Raw genomic sequence first — 25,497 nt, 5'->3', positions numbered from 1 at the left:
AGATATTAATAGGTTTGAATAATTATGATTAAAATTTTGATTTTACAGTAACATAACTATTATTACGTCTTGAGCATTTTGTAATGATTTTGCTTCCATGTTTTGAAAAATTAGCTATTATTTTTTTATATAATTTTCTTTTTGTGTAATGCAATGATCAATTTAAAGTAACCAGTTTTTGTGCCCTCAGAAGTATTGAGGAAATTTCTAGAAAACCAAAACGAATTGCGAAAAAATAAATAAAAAAAGTTTTACACATTTTTATAAATTAGAAAGACAAAATTTATTCGAATTTCATATAACTTACTTAATGAGATTTGGTTAATTAAATTAAAACAAACAATTAATTTGCTTTGCTTTAAATTTTTGAATTCAAATTCATGTCATGGTTTAGACTGTACAACTTACCTTAAAAATAAAATTATTGTTATTCAGTCAAATTCTGCCATCTGAAAAAAAGATTTAAAAAACATTACTTAATAACAAGATATCAAATTAGGATACAATGATAAATGAGAAATCCACAAAACTGCCCACTATCCCCCAGACAAAACGTTCCACCATCGATCGCTAACCATCTCGCCGTGTCCCACCGGGCACGTCAACCCGAAGAAGATCGCGCAAAGTCAAGCTGCGCGCCACCGCCGCCCGTTGGGACATGTAACACAAAATGTCGTCATTCGGAAAATGCCTCCGCGCGCCATCACATCACATCGTCCATCAACACACAACTCAGCACAGCTCAGCTCAACTCGACTCGACAACGACGGTGGAAAACAACCCCCCTCCGATTTCCACCAAGTTTTTCCCACCTCGGCGTTGCGCCGCGCCAAAGGTTTACGCAATCTGCGCATGGTCAGTTCAGGACCTGGGACCAACACCATTACAAGCTGGCAAGCTGTCGGAGCAGCATCGTCTGGATGTCTCGTCGTCGTCGTCGCAGACATCGTCCGTTGCCCACCGCCTCTTCCGGAAAATGGGACCAGAAAACTCTGAACTGAAAAGTCAACGAAAACAAAAACCCATCAATTACATAAGCGAGTGAGACAAACCGCGCGCGCGTCTCCTCCAAAGTTCTTCAAGTTTTCCCCCCCCGTCAGGTCACGGTGTCTAAGAAAGATACCTTTGCCAAATCGAATCGAACCCATCAGCGGAGAATCCAACAGAAGACGAAGAAAACGACGGATTGGAACGGAACGAATCGGGTTCAAGCCATTAGACCACGGCATTTCGCACATGTTTTTTTGGCTGACTTGCCCGGCTGGCCAATGAACGCCAAATTGTCAAAGCAAAGTTTGATACGTTCTTGTCGATGTAGGGAGAGAGAGACGGGCTTTTTGGCGGTCTTGAGACAGAGTTACAGGGTGGTTGCTTGGTCTTGATTACGCAAAATAATCATTTTTTTTTGTAATAACTGCATAGTTTATATATATAATTAAGTGAAAATTAAATTTAATATCAGGATTTTTTAAAATAATAATTTTTTGTAAAGGAAGAACAATATACTAAACAAGCTCCATAAAAAAAAGAATAGCAAAATTTGTTCATTGTACAACTAAAACTTTACTGCAAGGTTAGTTACACGGAAAATATTTTAAAGTTTATAATAGTATCGTTTCAACAGTTTTGAACAATTCCACTTGTTAAATTTACAAAAAAGTGATATTAGAATAAAAATCAAAAGAAGCCGGTATTGGGTTTACGGACGGTAGGCTTACTTTTGAATGGTGCTGCCATCTATGTTTTACAAAAAGTTTCACAAAAGTACCACCAGAGGGATCAAGCATTTGAACAATGCGAACCTGGCGGCAATTTCGTGAAACACCTTTGTCCGTACGATGACCATGTTTGCTCAAAAATTTGAAACATTGCTAGAGAGTTTTCAATAATTTTTTTTTTATTTGGAGCCGTGACAATGGGACTGACGGGGCAATTGGGCCAAAAAGGTCACCCCTGAAATTTTATATTTATGATTAGACTTGGTAAAAAAAAGAAGGTCTTCCCTTTTTTCTGATCGATTTGTTAACTTTAGCAATTTAGTACGGATTAAGAGGAAAATTTGGATAAAATAATGTCAGTCTGAAAAAAAACACTCATTGGTTGAATATTAAATAAAAAAAAATAATTTAATTTTATAGCATTCAAAAATAAGTGCCCAAAACAGTTTTTTTATGATTTTGGGTATCAAACAGAGAAACACTTAGAACGTTTACTTTTGTCGAGAGGGCACATTTAAAAAAAATCATTTTAAAAATACGCACCTACAAATTTTAAAAGCAAAATTTGCGATCGAATTTAGATGGTATTTTACTCAACTCTTTCTTCTGCAAAAATCAAAAAGATAAGAAATTTTTTTCTAGTGATATATTGAATTTTTTTAAAAATCTGAAAACATCCCAAATTTTTGTTTTTTGGGAAGGTATTTTCTGAATTGGTTTCTTCAAAAGTTGATGAAAACAATCGAGAAAAAATAGTTACGCCATGAAAAAATATCTATTTATTTTTATTTAAATTTTAACAAGTAAAATTTAGATGCCTAAAAACCTTATTTATTATTTTAGAAAAACATTTCATATTTTTCAGGGACCAAAATTTTATGAGCCAGAGAGAAGCATGGGAAACACCTTTTTCAAAGAGACACGAAATTTGGGATATTTTTTCACTATATTTTTTTTTGTTTTCCAAAAATATTAGATTTTTTGTCGAGTTTTTATTTTTGTTCGCCAAAAATCTCCCTTTTAATCATAAATTGGCTGAAAAAAAGTAAATTTGGATATTCAAGATAAAAGAATTTATGAAAATATTATTTCTCCATTAATTTTAAGTCTTTAAAGCCCCAACATTTGAAATTAGTAAAAAAAATAATGATTATTAAATTGAAAATACATAAATAAATATTAAACCAAAATCTTGTTTGACTTTTTTTATTCTAATAAGGCCGTTGCAAATATTTTTTGAAGTTTATGTCCCTCGAATCTGATCGGGGTCGAGAGGGGGTCAAAAAAATATAAAAATATAAAAATTTGAATTACAAGCCATGGTCTCAACATTTAAATGAAAAAAAGTGTTTTAAAATGCATTTTACACCTGCCCAGTTGTTTTGCAATCATTAGTGTTCAAAATATTAAAGTATTAAAGAGATTTTTTTTTTCGCAAAAAAAAACTTTTTGCGGTGCTGTACTTTAAATTTTCACAAAAAATGTTAATATTTTTTATCAATCCCAGACATGCTAAATATGATTTTTGCAATTCCGTCGTGAAACTACTTACTTTTCCTGTCATTCTTGAACGACGAAATAGCCTACTTTTCTGTACCAAAAATAACAGAATCGAATAGCAACACTTTTCAAAATAAATGCTGAAAAGTTCTACTTTTCAGCACTCAAATGGGTGCTGAAAAGTTGAACTTTTCAGCACTTGTTTCGAAAAGTAACAATTTTCAATTTTTTTTGATTTAAACGATTTATTGACAAAATACATGAAAATTTGACATAAAATTTCACTCAGTGTGTGTTTTTTTTGGAATTGCAAAAAATGTTGTATGGAACTCGTTGCAAAACTTGATTTTTTCAGCACTCTTCGTATTTATCCAACTCGGTGAACCTCGTTGGATAAATGTACGACTCGTGCTGAAAAAATCCTCTTTTTGCAACTTGTTGCATAAACTACTATTTTAATGCAGGAAAATGCATTTCTAATTGTTTTCTGTTGGTTATTTTCTATTGCCTTTGAAATTTTGAAGTTTTTTGAAAAAAACATTTTTTGCCCCCTGATTTTTCGGACCGATTTGGAAGGCCCCCCCCCCCCCCATAAACTTTAACTTTGAAAAATATTTGCAACGGCCTAAAGATACTTTTTTCAAAAAATGGCAACACTGCAAAATTAAATTTGATCAACTTGTGGCCTAGCTCAAAAGATGCAATGTTTGGTTATCTGAAACATCAAAAATTGATATTATTCAAAAATGGTAATTTTACGCAATTTAATTTTTTTTGTGAAAAGTCAAATTATTTTTTTGTGTTGTTTTTCTTGGAAGTCCTTAGAATGTGGGCCAACTTCTGCCATAGCTCAAAAGATGCTATTTTTGACACCTAAAACATAGCAATATATTTTTTTCAAAAATTATATTTTTTTGCAATTCAGTATTTTATGTGAAAAGTTGAATCAAAAAACGTGTTATTTTTTAGTGTTATTTATTTTCGTATTTTACATTGCTCAACTGACACCCTGCAACGTCAATCCATGTCCCCAAAAAAAATCATCCACGCCACCTCCGCCTACTCCCGCCGATTGACACTCCGCGGTCAACTTTTTGGGGCCAACCAGACCGTCCGAGCTGGCGATGAGGTGACAAGCGACACATCTCTCTTCAGTAACTGCTGGTAACTCAACTGAAACGCGACAACGAAGAAATAGTTGGCACCGAATCAAATCAAAACCCTTGCACTCCTACTCACTGCTGCTGCTAGTTTGGCGAATCTATCCAAACTGATTGAACCCGAAAGGATTGGGGCTTAGTAGCGTGTGACTAATGTCATCCCGCTGTTGAAAGAGAAGTTTAATCTCTTTCCTGTAGATAATGTGGTTCAATGAACACGTCTTTAAGCGAGATTTGAGACAACAGCCCCAAGAAATTCAGTCAAAATTCCAGAAAGTTCATTTTAGATTCAATTATAGACCTTCCATGCTATTTATTACTTGGCAAAAAAGGCAAATTGAAATTTATGTCGACCACAGAACCGGATAACCTTGCCCGGGGCATGCCGGCGTTCAAGGAAGGAAGGAATTTCGTTTCAGTTTGCTGAAGGCAAACGATAACCAAAGGATCAACCGTCCATCCATCGGATACACATGCCTTCTTCTTGTTTTTGCTGGGTGACGTGGGCGTTTGCCTTGACCCCTCCCGTATCAGGTAAAAAAGAACTTTTTTTTTGCTGCTTCGAAGATCCAACATCCGCCCCCAGGGGAGAATCCATGGCCAGATGGAATTATAGTCCTTGGAGCTGACTTTCCCCGAAATGAAAGATGACACACACAGTTGGGGGGGATCGTTCCCCACCCTACTCCTTAGAGACATCAAAGAGGGACTCAAATTTAATCCTGAACCAAGTCAATAAGCCGACTTCAAGTGGATGAGTGTATTTTGACGAACTTTTTCTTTTCTATAACTGCGAGAACGGAATTCAACAAGTGGCCACGTTCTCACCTGTATTTCCGGCAATTCCGAGGATATATTTTTTTGCTGCCGGTCCATGACCGGTTCCGCACGAGCGGTTTGCCGGCTTTTCTCCGCCTGACAGATAATAGAGCATCACGAGAGAAGAGTCCCAGGAACTGTCGAGGGACAGAATTATCTCATACATTGTTGTTGGTTCATCACCTACACAGATCCTCCTGACGGAGGGCAAGGCTCCATAATGAAACATGTCTTGCGTGTCAGATCCACATTTCCTATGTGAGGTAATATATTCCAGAAACTATAGTTTAACCCTCTCGGGAACTACGAAGTCAATGTTCTTAAGGAGGAGAATTTAACTATACTTTTTTGGGATATTTCCTCTCATTTTGCTGATTACGACCAGGGGCCAAAACCGTCCTCTATTATCTTCTCAAAATGATGATAAAAAATATATCCCAGCCCCGACGACCTCGTCACTGGAGGTCGGCCCGGTCGCGATGGGCAACCTCTGGAGCTTCTCCACCAACGCACAGCACAGGTGAAACATAAATACGCATGACATTTATCTTCTCCTAGGCTCGTCGTCCCGGCTATCCATCTATCTCCCTTCCTTCCCCCATATTGAATCAACATGTCTATTTATCTTGCATTTCCGACCATCCGGAACGGGCGGCGCCAGAAAGAGGGGAGACGGGGAGACGAGGACACCGGGATAAGCCGCGGGATGATGCGGAGTTCATTTCCGGGAAAATTGTATCTCAAGGTTATGTGGCCTCCAGAGGCCACGCTCCGTGGGATGAGAAGATTCAATTAAAATCATGACAATCACAAAATTAAGTGGATTTATGAAATCAAAATTCATCAAATTGTGTGATATGCTGAAGAATTACAAGAGTATACATTTAAGGCTCTGAAAAGTATCATTCCCAGTCGACCATTTGGCGGCCATGTCTGTTTAAAAAAAAAAACATTTAAATGTTGATTCGTAATGTTTCAGTAAAACAATGTTTCTTTTATTTGTCATTTGTAGAAACATTTTACACATCGTGATTAATTATTAATTTCAATTTACTATTTCTGGACCCTGAATTCAGAACCACCAAGACCCAAAGGTGAATGACACCATCAACGACCTTAAACAAAAGGAAACCCGGGAACATATCAAATACACTACACAAAACATAAGAATTTGCTTGACACATTTTGCAAATTTTCAAATCTGGAGTTTTTTTTGAAAAGGTCCAATAAACCAAATTTTCAGTTTTTGCTTTTTGGGTGTTTTTTAATACCCTTGACTCAAGACGGTTTCAAAAACACCCAAAAAACTAACTTAATCCACCTATGTGGTTGGTGCCTTCCTCACTTTTTTCCAACAATGGGTGATATGTGATATGATGGGTTTGGACACAAATTTCGTCTGATTTCGTTAGATTCCGGAATACAAAAAAACACACATATCACTCAAGGGCTCATAAGTGGCATCTTAAGTGGTCATAGCTTGAGACAGGGTTGCTAGATCTTCAATGTTTTAGACACGTTGGAAAGGTATTTCGATTACCTTACCAACGATGGGTCGGATGATGGATCCGGACATTGTTTACATACATTTAAGTGAGATCCGGCTACAAAAAGTGAATAAATGTCACTTAAGTGGTCATAGCTCGAGACAGGGATGCCAGATCGTCAATGTTTTAGACTCGTTGGAAAGGTTTTTCGATTACCTAATCAACGATGGATCGGATGATGGATCCGGACATTGTTTACATACATTTAAGTGAGATCCGGCTACAAAAAAAGTACATAAATACTATTTAAGTGGTCAGAACTCGAGACAGAGTTGCCAGATCTTCAATGTTTTAGACTCGTTGGAAAGGTTTTTTGATTACCTAACCAACGATGGGTCGGATGATGGATCCAGACATTGTTTACATACATTTAAGTGAGATCCGGCTACAAAAAAGTACATAAATATCATTTAAGTGGTCAGAACTCGAGACAGGGTTGCCAGGTCTTCAATGATTTAGACTCGTTGGAAAGGTCTTTTGATTACCTAACCAACGATGGGTCGGATGATGGATCCGGACATAGTTTACATACATTTAAGTGAGATCCGGCTACAAAAAAGTCAATAAATGTCACTTAAGTGGTCATAGCTCGAGACAGGGTTGCCAGATCGTCAATGTTTTAGACTCGTTGGAAAGGTCTTTTGATTACCTTACCAACGAACGGTCGGATGATGGATCCGGACATTGTTTACATACATTTAAGTGAGATCCGGCATCCAAAAAGTACATAATTATCACTTAAGTGGTTATAACTCGAGACAAAGTTGCCAGATTATCAATGTTTTGGACTCGTTGGAAAGGTCTTTCAATTACCTAACTAACGATGCACAACATGATGATGTTTGGTTCAGTTTACTGCCATTTATTCAACTTCCGAAAATATGCGAAAACACATTTTTATACATAACTTTTGAACTACTTATCGAAACTTCAAACAATTCAATAGCACCGTATGGGACCCTAAACCAAGTCGAATGCGACTGGTTTGGTCAAAATCGGTTCAGCCAGTGCTGAGAAAACTGCGTGACATTATTGGTCACATACACACACACATACACACACATACACACACACATACACACACACATACACACACACATACACACACACATACACACACACATACACACACATACACACACACATACACACACACATACACACAGACATTTGTTCAGTTTTCGATTTTGAGTCGATATGTATACATCAAGGTGGGTTTTCGAGCTTTAAATAAAAAGTTCAGTTTTAGAGCAGGATTATAGCCTTACCTCAGTGAGGAAGGCAAAACAAAAACTTTAAATTTGGTTTATTGGACCTTTTCAAAAAAAAGTCCAGAAATCATTTCTCACATTTTAAAAGACCAAACATTGTGTTTAAGACCCTTTTTAAATGTAAGCTTGATTTTAAAATATTTCAAATATTTTTGTTCGAAACACTGAAAAATTTCACTAAGATTTCAATTTTTAGCATGAAAGTTAGCTGCCAAAACCTCAACTTTAATTCTTTAAAAACTCACCATCTCTTTAAAATTTGTTCGATTTCCATGGACCTACAATGAAAATTTGAAGAGAATTTTCTCAGCTACCTGAAAAAATATACACAGATACGGACAAACATGAACACTATTGACAAGAATAAAAAATGCATTTTCTTTTTCTACTTAAAATTTACAGTAAAATGATACAGTAAAATGACTATGAACACAGTAAAAAAATGTGTAAATATGGAAGGTGTAATTTTACCTCTGTAATATTACCTCAATTTAGACTGAAATATGACAAACACTGAACATTGTGAACAAGTTGAGAATTTACATTTTTTCATTTATGAAAAATGTACCCCACACGGAGAAAAAAGAGTTCCCAAAATCGTGAACAAGCGTTCATGAAAATGGGAACCTCGAACAAAGTGTTCAAATTCCATGGTACGATTTTGAAAAACGTACCATGAAATTTGAACACTTTGTTCGTGGTTCCTATTTTCATGAACGCTTGTTCACGATTTTGGGAACTCTTTTTTCTCCGTGCAGGGTGACAATACAAAAAAAACGTTACTTAATTCACCTTTAGGTGGTTGGTGCCTTCCTCACATTCATAAAGTCAATACATTCAGTAAAAATATCAACATTCCCCCTTAACATGTTTAACAAATCATTTCTCATTCTCATTTCTTTTGATAGGGTTCGCCGACCTTCAATATTTCTGGCTAATCGGCAAGGTCTGATAAGAACCTATTCAACGATAGTTCGCATGGAAGATTCAGACAATATTTCTATCACAATATCTGAAATCTGGCCTCCAAAAAGTGTTTGAATAACACTTAAGTGCTAATCACTTTTTATAGGGTTGTCAGATCTTCGATGTTTTAGGCTCATTTGAAAGGTCTTTCAATTATCTAACTAACGATAGGTCGCATGATGGGCTCATTGGAAAGGTCTCATTGGAAAGGTCTTTTTAATACCTTCCTGAAAATGTATAACATGATAGGTTTTCTTGCAAAAACCACCCTTTTTACAATCTTCGGGACATAAGCCGAAATCGTTTTTTAGCATAACTTTTGAAGTACTTTTCTAAACTTCATTATATTAACTAGGGTCTTGTGGGACCCCGAGACGGATCGAATGAGACCAATACGGTCAAAATCCGTTCATCCAGTCCGAAGATAATCGAGTGACAATTTTTTTTCCACCCGCCTACACACATCCACACAGACATTTGCTAAGGACATGGTTCTGAGTCGATATGTATACGTGAAGGTTCGTCTACGAGGTCAAATTAATAAGTTCATTTTTCGAATGATTTTATAGCCTTTCCTCAGTAAGGTGAGGAAGGCAAAAACCAACATCAGGGATATCCTCTGATTCGATTCCTTAGGCAATAGTATCTGTGTCAATTTTGACAGGAAATTAGGAAATTTAATTTCCTAAAATTTTATCCACAAGTGCAAAACGATCCGAGTTGATCCTGATTTTGGTGTTTTTTTAGTAAACAGTATTTTCTTATTTACTTTCTATGTACCCCTTATATACTTTGCTAATAACTCATCAGTAGGCTTAGTGAATTTTCACGCTCGAAAATTGCAAATTTCACGGGGACCTCAATTTTAGAACACCAAATTTCACGCAAATTTCGCGGAACGTGAAAATTGTTAAAAGAACTCTGAAAATCTTATGTTTAAATCACAGAAACTACTTTTTATGCTTCATTATTTATTATTCTTCAATAAACTAAAAAAAAAATCTTGAAATCTGAACGTGACAAAAAAAATCTTGTGATTTATGGTTAATGGTTTGGCTCTAAATATATTTTGAAACAAAGTGTAGGGCATGCGTTTTCTCATTTATTGAACTGCTTTTTTAATATCCGACTAACAAAGCTAAAAAGTTTTCGCTGATTTGCTTCTGTTTTATCATTTTTCATTTTTATTAATTTCATATCAAAGCAAGATTTAACAATCTTTTCCAGCCAAAATGATTGAAATAACATGAATTTTCTGCGACATTTTGCACATTAAAAATATTTTTTAACGTTTTCTTCTCTCTTTTCAAAATGAAAATTATAAATCAAAAGGAAAAAAATAATATGATTTGTGACGAAATCGAAACTTGTATTCAATATAAGAACAGAAAAAATAGTGTTTATAACTTTTAAAAGAATCATCCACCCTGATAATCAAATATCGTTAATATTAAACAGGACTCTGAAAAAATCAGAAATGTTTTTAAAAGGTGACAATAAATACTCTTCATATAATTTGAAATATACAAAGCTTGATTCTTTTCATTTCTTTTAAGACTTTAAATAAAATATCCGTTAAATTACATTAAGTACTTACATTAAGTAAGTTTCTAAAAAACTGAAAAATTCGAACAATTCTTCAACATTGAAAACTAATAAAATTGATTAATGGATGAAATATTTATTATGGTAACATTAAAAAAAATTATTTGAAAAAAAATATAAATTTCACGAATTATACTCCACGAAATCGTCAAAAATCACTTGCCCTATATTTGTAGTGAAATAAGGGTATTTACTCGCTTAATTCTACAGCAATAAGATTATTAGTATGCCTATTTGAAGTTGATATTTAAATCAATTTGAGAAAAATCGTTACAGTTTCACACAAACATAAAATTTCACGGGATTTTACGGAAAAAGCCAAATTTCACGGATTTCACGCTGTCCGCGAAATCGTGAAATTTCACCAACCCTACTCATCAGGATCAACTCGGATCTTCTTGCACCCTTCGACAAAATGGTAGGAAAATAAATTTCCTACAAAAATCTCACACCTGGATAATTTTGGGCGAGACCTGCGCCACCTGCTGTCAACCCCTTAACCTTAACCGATTTGGCTCAAAATTGGCACAGTTACTTATTATTGCCTAAAGAATCGAGCCAGGGGTTATCTCTTGAGATTTTCCAAAATTTTCAATTGTTCTTGTCACCCTAATGTACCCATTTCCATGATTTTTTGTATTATGAGCAAATTTAAAAAGCGCGTTTTTTTTTCAAAAAGAAAGTATTTTAAACATGCATATTTGTTTTCGCTTCAAAAAAAAATTTGAGTGTCTCCACTTCACGTTTTCAATAAATACTTTTGAAAAATCATGAACCTTTCGAAAATTTTAATTCAGTTTGTTCATGTTTTTATATGTCACAAAAGTTGCATTTTTTAATATCTAAACCATAAAAAAAGTTATGGGAATATCACTTTTTATGAAACAAAGTTGATTTCAGAAAATGGTTATTTTTTAGTTTGACTATTTTTTCTCCATTGTTCTTTTGCTGAAGACACCAAATCGATCGGAAATGTCTTCCCGAGGTGCAGATTTTCAAAAATTTACATACCACTTTATATGGACAGATGCCAAAAAAATGTGTGGCGACTTGAATGCCCACAAAAAATAACCCCAAGCGCAAGCAGAAAACTGTTTGTTCTGGGTTATTTTGAGAATCTTTGCCAATTTAAAGCGAATTTGCCCTGAAGTTGTTTGAAAAAATGATTTTCGTATAAATATGATATTTATATAATTTGGATAAGAGAGTCTGATATTTCAAAAAAGTGTCCACGTGATTTAGAAGAACTCACAAATATTAAAAAACACAAACAAACCAGGAAAATTTTAAAATTATATCTTGCAGAATGTAGAGCAATTCTCTGAGATTTCGGTCATTCGATTTTATTTTTGTTTTTTTTTTTAATCCGGCTGACACTTTTTTGGTGCCTTCGATATGCCCAAAGAAGCCATTTTGCATCGTTAGTTTGTCCATATAATTTTCCATCCAAATTTGGCAGCTGTCCATACAAAAACTTTGTATCTTTTGAAGGATTTTTTTGATCGATTTGGTGTCTTTTTCTTCTTTTTGCATAATATTGAATGTATGGCCCATCTGAAATGTTAGTCTTGATTTAAATTTTTGAAAATATAGTTTTCGAAAAGATCGGAAAATTTCACGAATGTTTCAAATTTTAACATTATAAATCGAACCATTAGTTGCTGAGATATCGACGTTAGAAAATTGTGGCTTTTTTGGGTGAGACTTAGAAAACGTAAATTTACCTGTTTTTAAACCTTTACATGGCAATATCTCAGCAAATTATGGTCGTATCAACAAAGTTCAAAAAAGCAAAATATAGAGAATTTTGTCAGCTTTTCAAAAATATTTTTTTCAATATTGGGCAAACATGGGCACTAATTTTAAAAAATAAATAACTGAGACAATTTTTTTGTTTTTTTTTTTTTGAAAAATCTCAGTATTGATTCAAAAAAATCATAACTCAGTTGAAGATTTTTTGCCCATTCTGGAAATTTCTGAAAAGTTGGCATTTGATGTCCCCTTAAACATATTAGAAAATGAAAAAAAAATAAAATAGTGTATTTTTGCAAATCAAGTTTTAGTGACAAAAAGTGAAATTCAAAAGCATCATTGTTTTAGCGTATATCATTTTTTTCAGTATAGTCCTTATTCATACCTACAACTTGGCCGAAGACACCAAATCGATCAAAAAATTCCTTCAAAAGATACAGATTTTTTAATTTTTATAAATCATTTTGGTATGGACAACTGCCAAATTTGTATGGAAAATTATATGGACAAACTGATGATGCAAAATGGCATCTTTGGGCATACCGAAGGCACCAAAAAAGTTTCAGCCGGATTAAAAAATACAAAAAAAAATCTGAGAGAATTGCTCTACTTAAAACTAGATTGAAAACACAAACATAAAAAGCATGATTGTCCATCCATCAATTTACTGCATAATTAAGATCGATATTCAAATCATCCATTTCATTTTGCAAACAAACTAAATGCCAATGCTTAATGATATTTGCACTCAAGCAAAACACACGCACACACAAACAGTGTTCAAAATCACTCCATTTCAGTTCGGTGAAATTTGACGGAAATCTAATTAACAAGTTATATTATTCACTTTGCCGGCCGGTCTGCCAGCAGCTGTGTTGAGTTCAACAGTTGAGGAGTCGCCCGAGGCGTTGTTTGTCAGGATCAGAGCAGCAGTGGCAAAAGTCCTTCCTACTGGTTGGAGAGCAGGCCCGTCTTCTCTTTCGGCTCGATGATTGTTCGGACGTGCGTGGGCGAATTCACTTAACTCGGCAATGTTGGTAAACTCTTTGTTTTCCCGCGAATTCGCTCGAATTCCTGAATGGGAAAAGTGGAAAAATAACTCCCGCTGTTTTTGTTTGGCAGTGTTTTTAACTTTTGCTGCGTGCGATCGAATCACAGTTGAGCCAAACCGCTTCGGGGTGGGAAATTGGCCAGGCTGAAGTTTTGTTGAAATGTTTTCTTTTTATGGGAGACTTTAAAATGAATCGTTTTAGAAATTTAGAATCAGGATTTGCGTTTTAAATGTTTTCAATTTTGGCTAATTGGCAAATGCCTTGATAGAGTCTTCGAGCACATGTAAATTTTCGTGGAAATCAACAGCTCCAAGTCGAGACCGATTCCCGGAAAATCGTCGAAAACAGCCCCAAGAGCCAAACATAAAAACATCCAAATAAAACACGCACCAAACAAACTAAGTAGCTAAACAACAATTGCAAACAAGACTGAAGGGAAAACGTCTTGGCAACGAACGCTCGGGGACATCATCCTATCTGCTCCATCCACCGAGCAAAGCACATTTCCCAGATGGGACCACCACCGCCGCCGTCAGGATCTTCACCTGGGCAACCGGAGTCCTTGAGGGTGAGGCCCCCTCCCTTAAGTGGAAGGTCCTGGCGGGCCAAGTCGTCGTCGTTTGAACTTTGGCGTGTCTTTCATGTCTCGCCTCTTTATATTATTCATCTCAACTGCGTGAAATAAAGCGTTGATATTTATTGGCTTTTCCGAGGCAGCAAAAATAAAAACCTTCGCCGAATCGATTTCGCTGACAGCGCCAATACAATTCTCAAGTTTGTGACATTTTCCCTCCGAGGGGGGGGGGGGGCTTCTTATGCCTCGGGAAAAGTCCAGAAAATTCTTGGATCTCACCGCAAGCTCTGATGGACGTCGAAAAAATTAACCAGTTTTTTGTCTGAACCGCCACGAAATTTCATCGAACTCTGGGCGCGCTCACTTTCACGGGGGCGAGTGAATATTTGATTAAATTCCGCCGATCCTGGGGTTTCTGGGAAGCGAACAATTTCATAAGACCAGAATTTAGACAATTTTCTATTGTCGGAAAATACTAAAAACAAACTAATATAAAAAAATATATTAATAATTTTGTAAAGTGCAGGTTTTGAGAAAGTTTTCGAGAAATTGAACTTTCCTTCAATTTTATCATGCTTGCTTTTTTAGAATAAAATGTTTCAACAATCAAAATGAGCTATTTTCAACAATTAAGTTCGCCATTTGTTTGAGATTTTTAATTTTTAATTCATAAATTTATAATTTTTGCATATTTTTTAATCAGACTAAAACTTTACTAAAAAAAGCCAGTTTGTGTTATTGGTTCACCCATACAAGTCTATTTGCAATTCTTTAAATTATGGAGGAAATTTCTTGTCGATTTGTTGGCTTGTGCAAACTTGTTGGTATTGATGAGGACTTTCAAAAAAATGTACAAAAAAATCAAACTAATTTAAAATTATCTTATTATGCCGTAGCAATTTAATGTCCCTCGACTATAGCCAGAGACGAAGGGGGGGAGGGATGGGGAGGCAACAAAATAAAAAAATATATAAACTATTTCAAGGCCATGGTATTCACATTTTAATGAAAAAATAGTTTAAAAATCATTTTACACTTGCCCAGTTGTATTGCAATCATTAGTTTTAAAAATATCGAAGTATTGACGAACTTTATTTTTCAACCGAAAAAAAAACTGTGCAACGGAATTTCAAAAAAATTGAAAATATTTTTGGTCGATCGCGGGGGGCGACAAAAACATAAAGAAATAATTGCAACGGCCTTATACAAAAAAAAACATTTGAGCAATTCTCTACCAAAACCGAAAATGGATTTTATTTGTATTTTTTTATTTGGCTCAAACTTTGTGGGGGCCTTCCCTATGACCAAATAAGCTATTTTGTGTCATTGGTTTACCCATAGAAGTCTCCATACAATTTTGGCTGCTGTCCATACAAAAATGGTATGTAAATATTCAAACAGCTGTACCTTTTGATTGCATTTTCAGATCAATTTGGTGTCTTCGCAAAGTTATAGGTAATGTTGAGGACTTTTGAGAAAAAAATAGGCACACGGAAAATAAATTTGCAGATTTTTTTATCAACTTTTTTTCACTAAAACTCAACTACCCAAAATACCCATTATTTTTTAAAGCAAAATTGAATTTGCAATCGAAAAGTACTTTGAATATTTTTTGATAAAGGGCTCCGTTTTCAAGATATAGCCACCGAAAGTTTGATTTTAGCGAAATATTTGCAGTTTTTCAATTTAAAAAAAAGTGACCATGAGTAACCATTTCTAAAAATATTTTTTTTGAAAAGTTAAGAAAATTTGCTATAACAATTTTATAGCAAATTTTCTTAACTTAAGAAAATTTGCTATAAAATTGACATTGAATATTAGACCTCTGGTTGTTGAGATACAACGGCTTAAAGAAAAAGAAACACAAAAATTGAAGTTTTCTAAGTCTCAGCCCACCATTTTCTAATGACGATATCTCAGCAACTAATGGTCCGATTTTCAATGTCGGTACATGAAACATTCGGACCATTAGTTGCTGAGATATCGTCATTAGAAAATGGTGTGGTTTTTTGGTGATATTAAGAAAACTTCAATTTTTGTGTTTCTTTTTCTTAAAGCGGCTCTATCTCAGCAACCCGAGGTCCAATCTTCAATGTCTCTTAGACAATTTTATAGCAAATTTTCTTAACTTTTCAAAAAAAATATTTTTAGAAATGGTTACTCATTGTCACTTTTTTTAAAAATTGAAAAACTGCAAATATTTCGCTAAAATCAAACTTTCGGTGGCTATATCTAGAAAACGGAGCCCTTTGTCAAAAAATCTGTAAAGTACTTTTCGATTGCAAATCAAATTTTGCATTAAAAAATGATGTCAAACTTGTGTTTGCATGAAACTTCGATTTTTTTCCAAAAATCACTATTTTTTCAAAAAAATTTGTCCCCTAAAACATATCAAAAAATCTCGAAAATCAAAAAATACGTATTTTGGGAAATTGAGTTTTAGTAAAAAAAAAGTTGATAAAAAAATCTGCAAATTATTTTTTCCGTGTACCTATTTTTTTCTCAAAAGTCTATTGTTGAGGACCTACAACTTTGCCGAAGACAGCAAATTGATCAGAAAATTCACTCAAAAGGTACAGCTGTTTGAATATTTACATACCATTTTTGTATGGACAGCAGCCAAAATTGTATGGAGACTTGTATGGGTGAACCAATGACGTAAAATACCTTATTTGGTGTTAGGGAAGGCCCCCACAAAGTTTGAGTCAAATAAAAAAATACAAAAAATAAAAATGGTCGAAATCGGCCGATTTCGTAGAGAGTTGCTCATTTTCAAAAAAATCTAATCTATGTTTTGATCATTTTTGAGTCAAGACTAAGGCTACCAACTGTACAGATTTTTTCCTTACCATACGGATTTTCGAACCTCTTCGCGGATTTTTAACAGGCCGGAATTTTTGTAAGGAATTTTACGCTTTATACGGATTTGTACGGAATTTTAACAACTTTTTAATCATTGAATTGCTTTTTTGATTTGGTTGAAGCTTTTGTCAACTAGAAATTTTTATTTTTCTGTGAGTTCGATTTAAAAAGGGAGAGTTTTTCGAGGTTTCCTCAATTCAAACTTGATTATCAATAATTCTAGAGTTTTTGAACTATTGTCTTTCATATGTTGATAGGACCTTTTAAAAAAAACTCTGGAATTGTTCTTTTAGAAATTCCTTACTAAATTTATTTATCCCTTTCCATAGGCTTTCTAAAACTTGTGAAAACATTTGAACATTTTAATTAACAAATCTAGAGTTTTTTTAAAGGTCCTATAAACTGTTGTGTTTCACATGTTATAGGACCTTTTCAATAAAAAAAAACTCTGGAAAAGTGTTCGTTAAAACACTAAGAACGATATTATTCGCAAACTTGACATTTCGTAAACTTTTAAACATTTAACAAAAAAAACTTAAAAACATAAGGATTGATTCAAATCACGGTTTATTTTATGAATACAAGTCATAAGCACTCTGATAGCATTTTGTGAAATTTGTTAGCTGTAAAAACGACACAGTTTTATATTTTTAATTCTCAAATTTATGAAATTTAATTTATCTACATAATTCATTGACAGTTTTTGTTATACCATGGTGTCATATCGGCAAAGTATACGGATTTTTGTTCAGCAAGAGTTGGTAGCCTTAGTCAAGACTAATATTTCAAAAGGGCAAAATATGCATTATTACTCCCTTTTAAATATTAGTCCTGATCACCAAATTTTAAACATACTTTTTCGAAGAGATCAAACAATTTCTCGAATGTTTCATATTTTAACATGGGAAAAAACACTAGTTTTAAAATTAAAAACATATAATTTTTTTTTTTTTTTGATAAAAAAACTCAAAACAAGGATTAAGAAATTTTCTTTTTAATTAATTTAAAATCGGCACAAAACTACCATGCCGTGCACATTTGGTGTACATCACCACTACCTATAAACAAAAGATAAAAAATTTCTAAAATAACAAAAAAATAAAAATTTAATCCATTTCCAGTTTTGGTGGAGAATTGCTCTTGTATCCTTTTTCTAACATTTTCAAGAAAACGTTATTTTGCGATTTAATAAAAAAATACGAAGGAAAATCAACCTAGCAAAAAAATATTTTTTTAAAAGCTTAAAAAATTATCTATATTTTTTATTTAAGACTAAGCTGTGCGGACAGCCCCTTAAGATTTAAAATCTGTGGAAAAATACTAAATTAAACAGATCATAATGCAGTCCAGATGCGATTATCCGAAGGCCTTGGCAAAATTTCACTTCGGATAATCGAATCTTCGGAAAAACAAATTCTTTTTTTCGGTGTCATACTTTTGGTTGTTGAGCTTAAGAAACTACGTTAAAGTGTTCTAAAATTTTTTAAATCTAAAATGGCGGCCAAAATGACGGCGATCAACTATTTAAAAAATGCATTTTGTAATTTAATAGGCAATCAACTATTCATTTTTTTCTAAAAAAAAAAGTGTCGCAGAACTCAAATTATATGTTAAAAAAGAAAAAAAAACGATTATCCAAAGTCCCATACAAAACTTTGGATAATCGAGGCATCGGATAATTGAGCCCAGGTAACATTTTAGGCTTTATCAAAGCCGCTATAAAACCTATCAGCCAAAAACCAACATTAAAACCACATAGTCGTAACAAACTCTCCAGCACCTCGATTAACCCCACTTAAAACCCAAAAGGACCTCCGCAAAAGGTTGTTACGGCGTTTTTATAAATTTACAACTGAATCCTTACAACCTCCTTAAAACCTTGATAAAACCTTTGTTAAAACCTTGTTAGGAGTTAGGGATATGATTTTTTATTCATCCCTTAAATTACTGTCTTCATAGTTATTTACAACAAACTTTGACTCAGTAAGATTCTTGCAGGATTGGGTCCGCAAGTTTGGCAAATTTGGAATAAAAAGATATCAACTTCCTTGGTTGCTGTGCACCCTTAAAGAAGCATACGATAAAACCGTTTGGCATGGCATTGCCATCCGGTTTTCAAGCCTCTATTACAACTTTTGTTTGCCGTAAAATTAGTGTTTTCAATTTAGCGTATAAATCTTTTTTCTATTTTGTTCCCACCTCTACATTATCATCTTGAAATAAAGCTACCTTAAGTTTTTACTTGTCGCTCGCACAGAAAGGACGCGCGTTTTTTCTTCTCTGCCGAAATTTGATGTGAAAAATACAGTCCACTAGAAAATCGCGAAGTTTTTTGAGAACATTTGGTCCTTCAAGGCCGGATCACTGAAGTAGTGTCCGGGAGTGAAAAAAGACGGATTGACCGGTGGGAAAATCCGAATCGAACGTTCGCGAGCGAAGTGTTTGCGAGTGAAGGCGTGGGGCGCGGGGCGTAGCACCCACGCGCGAAAAAGGTGCTTTATTCCGGAAGTCAGTGGACGGGCGGCTGTAGAGCAGTCCTAAAAGAAACGTTTGACGGTTCCGGAAGAAAAAAAAGTGCGAAAACCGACCCTTGGGGTCCGCGTGTGAAAAAGTGCTAAAAAGACTTCCGGAGTGGTTCGTTGGGCGTAGGAGCCACGCGGCGAGAAAGACTCTTCCGGCTTGGGGCGTAGCATCCATCTTGCGAAAAAAGAGCATGGAAAAGCATGACTCTGCCGCGTACTCCTAAAAGCGGGAAAAGGAAGAAGAAGAACACGCCCAAGAAGAATCCAGAAGTGGAAGAACACGAAAGCGGTGACGACACGGAAAAAGAAGTGACCCCGGTAAAGAAGCAACTGGAAGAGCAGCGTCGGAAGCAGAAAATTCGAGAAATGGAGGAGCAACTCAACGCACTTGTTCGACAGCGGGAGGCGATGGAGAGCAAGCTGAAGCGGTTGCAGACGGCGCTCAAGACCAGCGTGGCTGCGCCGAACCCGAACTTGCGCAACGGACACTTCTTGAAGCAGCAATTAAGCAACGCGAGAGACTGCTTCTCGAAGTTTGGTGAGTACCAGGGTCAAATCCACGCGATGCCTCTGAACGCAGACCAACGAACGCTACACGAAAGAAGCGAGCTGAACTTTGAGACGTTGTACGACAAGGTGTGCATCGATCTCAACGAATACCTCGAGAGACTCGAGAAACCTGGGGTCGCTGCTCTAGTTCCGGCAGCTCCTACCAACGTCGGTGTGCAGCAGGTTCTTCCGCCGTTGAGTGTACCACTCCCGAAGTTCGACGGCACGTTTGAGACATGGTACTCGTTTAAGTCTATGTTCCAGAACATAATGGCACGATACACAAACGAGGCACCATCAATCAAACTGTACCACCTCCGGGACGCACTGATTGGAAGGGCAGCCGGCGTGATTGACCAGGAGATGGTCAATAACAATGACTACGACGCGGCGTGGGCTCTTCTTGAGGAGTTGTATGAGGACAGACGGGCGATCATCGAACGGCACATTGAGAACATCTTCGCCATGCCAAAGATCACCCGCGACAACACCGCCGAGCTTCGAAAAGTGATTGACGTCTGCGTGAAGAACATCGAAGCTCTCAAGAAGTTGAACCTTCCAGCCAACGGACTAGGGGAGCAGATGGTAGTTAGCCTGCTGGTCTCGAGAATGGACAAGGACATGCGCAGAGCATGGGAAGCAAACCAGAAGGCGGGAGAGTTGCCGACCTACGAGGCCACGATCGTGTTCTTGAAGGAGAAGCGCAGAATCGCGGATAAGCTGGAGCAGAACAGTGAAAGTGAAAAAGTGAAACCGCAACGGTCGGTAACAAAAACGAAGACCCTGGTGGTGGCCAGCGAAGGGAAGTGTTCAGTGTGCAACCAGGACCATGAAGTGTTAAAGTGTGAACAGTTCAAGCAGAAAAGTGTGAACGAGAGGTACAGCCACTTGCGGAAGCATGGCCTGTGCTTTAATTGTCTGAGGAAGGGGCACCGCACCGATGGGTGCACGTCGACGAACTCGTGCCAGAAGTGCAGCAAGCGGCACCATACCCTGCTTCACACCGATGGGCCAAAGAAGCAAGAACCGGCTGCAAACACGGTGTCAACGGTCAGCGCAGAAGGCCGCACTCAATCCGTTCCACCGGCCACGGCGGGATCGTCCCAGGCTGGCCAAGGTCTGACACTCTGCACCACATCCGAAGCTCCAAGGAAGCAGACTCTACTCTCGACGGCTGTAGTGCTGGTTTACGGCGCCGGCAGCGTGCCCTACCTGTGTAGGGCGCTGATTGACTCGTGTTCACAGAACCATTTCGTGACCGAGCGCTTCGCCAACCTGTTGGCGAGCAAAAGGAACGGGCTGATTACCGAGTCAGCGGATTGAACGGGGGAACGACCAGAATCAGTCACCTGGTGCGCGCGAAGGTCAAGTCCCGCGTTGGCAACTTTGCTGCCGACCTCGAGCTCCTGGTGGCGCCGAAGATCACTGGCGACGTGCCGGTGAAGACGATCGACATCGCTGGGTGGAACCTGCCACCAGATGTTGAACTTGCGGATCCCAACTTCAACCAGCGAGGCCGGGTTGACATGCTGCTCGGAGCAGGCATATTCTGGGATCTTGTGAAGGCTAAACGAATCACGCTGGCGGCGAACCTCCCATCGCTCAGAGACACGGAACTGGGCTGGGTGGTCGGTGGCGTGATGTCTGAAGGAACACCAGTGATCGCACGTACGTTCTGCACCGTGAACGAAGACGAAGAGCTGAACAAGCTGCTGAACCGGTTTTGGGAGATCGAAGGAGTTGAAGATCTGCGGCGACCGGTGACGTCGACAGCTGAAGAGTGTCTCGAGCACTTCCGGAGCACGTACAGTCGGAAGCCAGACGGGAGGATTGTTGTTCGTCTCCCGTTCAACGAGCGCAAGAGGGACCTGGGCGTGTCACGAGAGATGGCGATCCGTCGGTTCCTGAACCTCGAGCGGCGGCTTGATCAGCAACCCGACCTGAAACAAGAGTACGCCAAGTTTATTCACGAGTACGAGCAGCTTGGACACATGAAGGAAGTCGATGTCGCACCGTCCGAACCACCTGGATCCGCGTACTACCTGCCGCATCACTGCGTCTTGCGGCCCAGCAGTACAACAACGAAGTTGAGAGTCGTGTTTGACGGCTCTGCGAAAACGTCGACTGGAGTGTCCATAAACGACGCGCTGAAGGTTGGCCCTACGGTACAAAACGACCTGCTGTCGATCCTGCTGAACTTCCGCTGCTACCGTTACGTCTTCACCACGGACATCCCGAAGATGTTCCGTCAGATTGAGCTGCACCCCGATGACACGCCGTACCAGCGCATACTTTGGCGTGACGACCGATCGCAGCTGTTAAAGGTGTTCGAACTCAAGACGGTGACTTACGGCCTGGGGTCATCTCCGTTCCACGCGACGATGGCGTTGAACCAGATTGCGGAGGATGGCGAGAAGGAGTTCCCGTTGGCCTCGGCGGCATTGAAGAAATCGTTCTACGTGGACGACGGACTCTGCGGAGCGCAGAGTGTGGAAGCAGCCCGATTGCTGAGTCGAGACTTGCGCAAGCTGCTGAACACCGGCGGATTCGACGCGCACAAATGGTGCGCAAACGATCCAGCGATTCTCGAGGAAGTCCCGGAGATCCTCTGGGGAACAACGTTCGACTTGAAGGACGCGGCTGCCAAGTCGGTCGTGAAGACGCTGGGTGTGGCATGGAACGCGTCGCAGGACTGGTTCACCTTCACCGTGCTGCCCCCCGAGGAGGAGACGAAGCCGCTGACGCGGCAGAAGGTGCTCAGCGAAATTGCCAAATTCTTTGATCCACTTGGCCTGGCTGGTCCGGTGGTGACAACTGCGAAGCTGATCTTGCGGAAGGTCGGCACGTTGAAGAACATCGGCTGGCTTGACCCGGTTCCGGATAGTGTGGCCAACGAGTGGCGTCGATTCCGGGAGCAGCTGCCTGCACTGAACGACTTTCGGGTCTCCCGGTGGGTCTACGACGAAAGAGCAGAACGCGTGGAACTCCACGGTTATTCCGATGCGTCGGACGATGCGTACGGCGCGAGCGTGTACGCACGCAACATTTACCCGGATGGCGATATCACGATGCGGCTGATTTGCAGCAAGTCAAAGCTCCTCCCGAAGAAGGTCAAGAACGTCCCGAAAGAAATCAGCACTCCAAAGGGCGAACTTGAGGGTGCGCTGCTTCTCGCTGAACTGGTTGACAAGCTGGTAAACGCCGTCGATGTTTGCTTCGATTCGGTGAACTTTTGGTGCGACTCGCAAGTGGTGCTGAGCTGGATCGCGAAGAAGCCCGACGACCTGGAACTGTTTATGGCCAACAGAGTGAGGAAAATCCAGCAGCTGACCAGCAAGTACCGGTGGGGATACATTCCGACGGATGACAATCCTGCCGACCTGATTTCGAGAGGCGTGATGCCCCAGAACCTGATCAAGCGGGAGATTTGGAAGGACGGGCCGGTGTCGATGAACAGTCGCACTATCGAGATAGTGCAGCCCCCTCTTCTCGACGGCGCAGAACTTCCAGGATTGCGATCCACGAAGTGTCTGGCGCTAGCGGCGCCGATTGAACGATTGCGGATCTTTGACAAGCTCGGGGATTTCCGTCGACTGCTGCGCAGCATGAGCATTGTGGTGCGGTTTGCGAACTACATCATCTCAAGAAGGAAGGTTGTGGTAAAGGGCCTGCCGACGAGCGAGGAGCGCGGCGGCGCAGAAGCTAATCTTGCGCTTGGTGCAACGAGAGGCGTTCCACACCGAGCTGCTGGCGTTGAAGGAGAACCACTCGCACCGTTTGCGAGGACTGAACCCGTTCATCGATCCTGACGACGGCCTTCTGAGAGTTGGCGGTCGAATCAAACAAGCTTTCGTGCCGTACGACAGCCGGCACCAGATCCTGATGCCTGCCAAGCACCCTGTCACGGAATCGTTTATCCGCTACGAGCACGTGAAGAACCTCCACGTGGGCCAGAAGGGCCTGCTTGCGCTGATACGCCAACGCTTTTGGCCGATGAACGTCAAGACGACTATCCGGAAGGTGATTCGAGGGTGCGTGACGTGCTTCCGAGTTAATCCAATGAAGACGGCCCAGCTGATGGGAGACCTCCCGTCCTACCGAGTACAACCGGCCCCTGCGTTCTTCCACACCGGTGTCGATTTCGCAGGACCGTTTCTGATCAAGTCGCTGACCGCAGCACGAAGGCCGATGATGACGAAGGGGTACGTGTCCCTCTTCGTGTGTATGAGCACGCGAGCTATACACCTGGAGCTGGTCTCAAGTCTCACGACGGATGCCTTCCTCGCCGCCTTGCGGCGGTTCACTGGACGTCGAGGCCTGGTGAACAAGATGCACTCCGACAACGCAACCAACTTCGTTGGGTCGGAGACCGAGCTCGAGCGACTGGCCAAGTTGTTCGCCGAGGAGCAGCACATCGAAAGGGTGGAGGAGTTCTGCAGCAGCCACGGAATCACCTGGAGCTTCATCCCGCCGCGCAGCCCGCACTTCGGTGGGATCTGGGAAGCTGGGGTGAAATCGGTCAAGCATCATCTAAAACGAGTAGTAGGCAACCAGAAACTCACCTTCGAAGAGCTGACTACCGTGCTGGTGCAAATTGAAGCCGTGCTGAATTCGCGGCCCTTGACGCCGTGCTCGGACGACCCGAACGATTTGACCGCAGTGACTCCAGCACACTTTTTGATCGGGCGAGAGATGCGCGCGGTTCCCGAGCCGTCCTATCTCCACCTGAAGCAGTCGGCGCTGTCCCGCTGGCAACACGTGCAGGCAATGCAGCAGCAGTTCTGGAAGCGGTGGATTGCGGAGTATTTGCCGGAGCTGCAGAACCGCCAAAAGTGGTTCAAAAACACCAAGATCCAGCCGGGCGCTTTGGTGCTGATCAGCGACCCGAACGCTCCGCCGATGCAGTGGCAACTTGGTCGAATCATCGCGCTGCATCCCGGAAAGACGACGTCACCAGGGTGGTGACACTACGAACGGCGAAGGGCGAGTGCAAGCGAGGCGTGACGGAGATTTGCCTGCTTCCGCTGGACCAGGAGCCGACCGAGGAGGATTGAAATGCGGACGTGCATTTCAACGTGGGGAGGATGTTTGCCGTAAAATTAGTGTTTTCAATTTAGCGTATAAATCTTTTTTCTATTTTGTTCCCACCTCTACATTATCATCTTGAAATAAAGCTACCTTAAGTTTTTACTTGTCGCTCGCACAGAAAGGACGCGCGTTTTTTCTTCTCTGCCGAAATTTGATGTGAAAAATACAGTCCACTAGAAAATCGCGAAGTTTTTTGAGAACAACTTTCATAAAACCTCATTGAAAGCCAGTCGGCTTTTATTTTCATCAGGTTTTATGTCGGAGGCATAAAACCTTGTTAGAACCTATTACAGTCTAGACTCGATAATCCGAAGGAATAATCGGAAAAAAATCACTTCGGATAATAGAATCACGAAAAAAACATTTTTTTTTTTTGTTGTCTTATTTATGTTTGTCGAGCTTAGGTATGACCCCTAAACTACGCTAAAATGATTTATAATTTTTAAATCCAAGATGGCGGTCAAAATGGCGGTAATGCAATAATGAAAAAATGCATTTTATTTTTTAATAGG

The 25,497-nt window shown here is 39.3% G+C and overlaps 2 protein-coding genes across 14 annotated transcripts in view; one reads left to right on the top strand and one right to left on the bottom strand.

The window, feature by feature from the left end:
• The window catches only part of LOC6030964 (myocyte-specific enhancer factor 2), a 132,348-nt gene that overhangs the window by 80,554 nt on the left and 26,297 nt on the right, over nt 1-25,497 (bottom strand). For 12 of the 13 annotated variants that reach the window (XM_038259502.1, XM_038259513.1, XM_038259505.1 and 9 more), the window contains exon 2: nt 409-449. The exons of the other annotated variant lie outside the window; for it this stretch is intronic. The gene's annotated coding sequence lies outside the window, so the exon portion shown is untranslated. The remainder of the gene's footprint in view (nt 1-408; nt 450-25,497) is intronic. 13 annotated transcript variants of the gene reach the window in all.
• On the top strand, nt 19,550-24,862 carry LOC119769362. The gene is made up of 3 exons (XM_038261409.1): nt 19,550-21,014; nt 21,143-23,556; nt 23,627-24,862. Exons 1-3 carry the CDS (start codon nt 19,550-19,552, stop codon nt 24,860-24,862), a joined length of 5,115 nt encoding a protein of 1,704 aa, XP_038117337.1.

The sequence above is a fragment of the Culex quinquefasciatus genome, chromosome 3, assembly GCF_015732765.1.
Source record: "Culex quinquefasciatus strain JHB chromosome 3, VPISU_Cqui_1.0_pri_paternal, whole genome shotgun sequence".
Classification (NCBI taxonomy): Eukaryota; Metazoa; Arthropoda; class Insecta; order Diptera; family Culicidae; genus Culex; species Culex quinquefasciatus.
The sequence above is the reverse complement of the archived record's forward strand: the minus strand, read 5'-3'. Positions and strand labels throughout refer to the sequence as shown.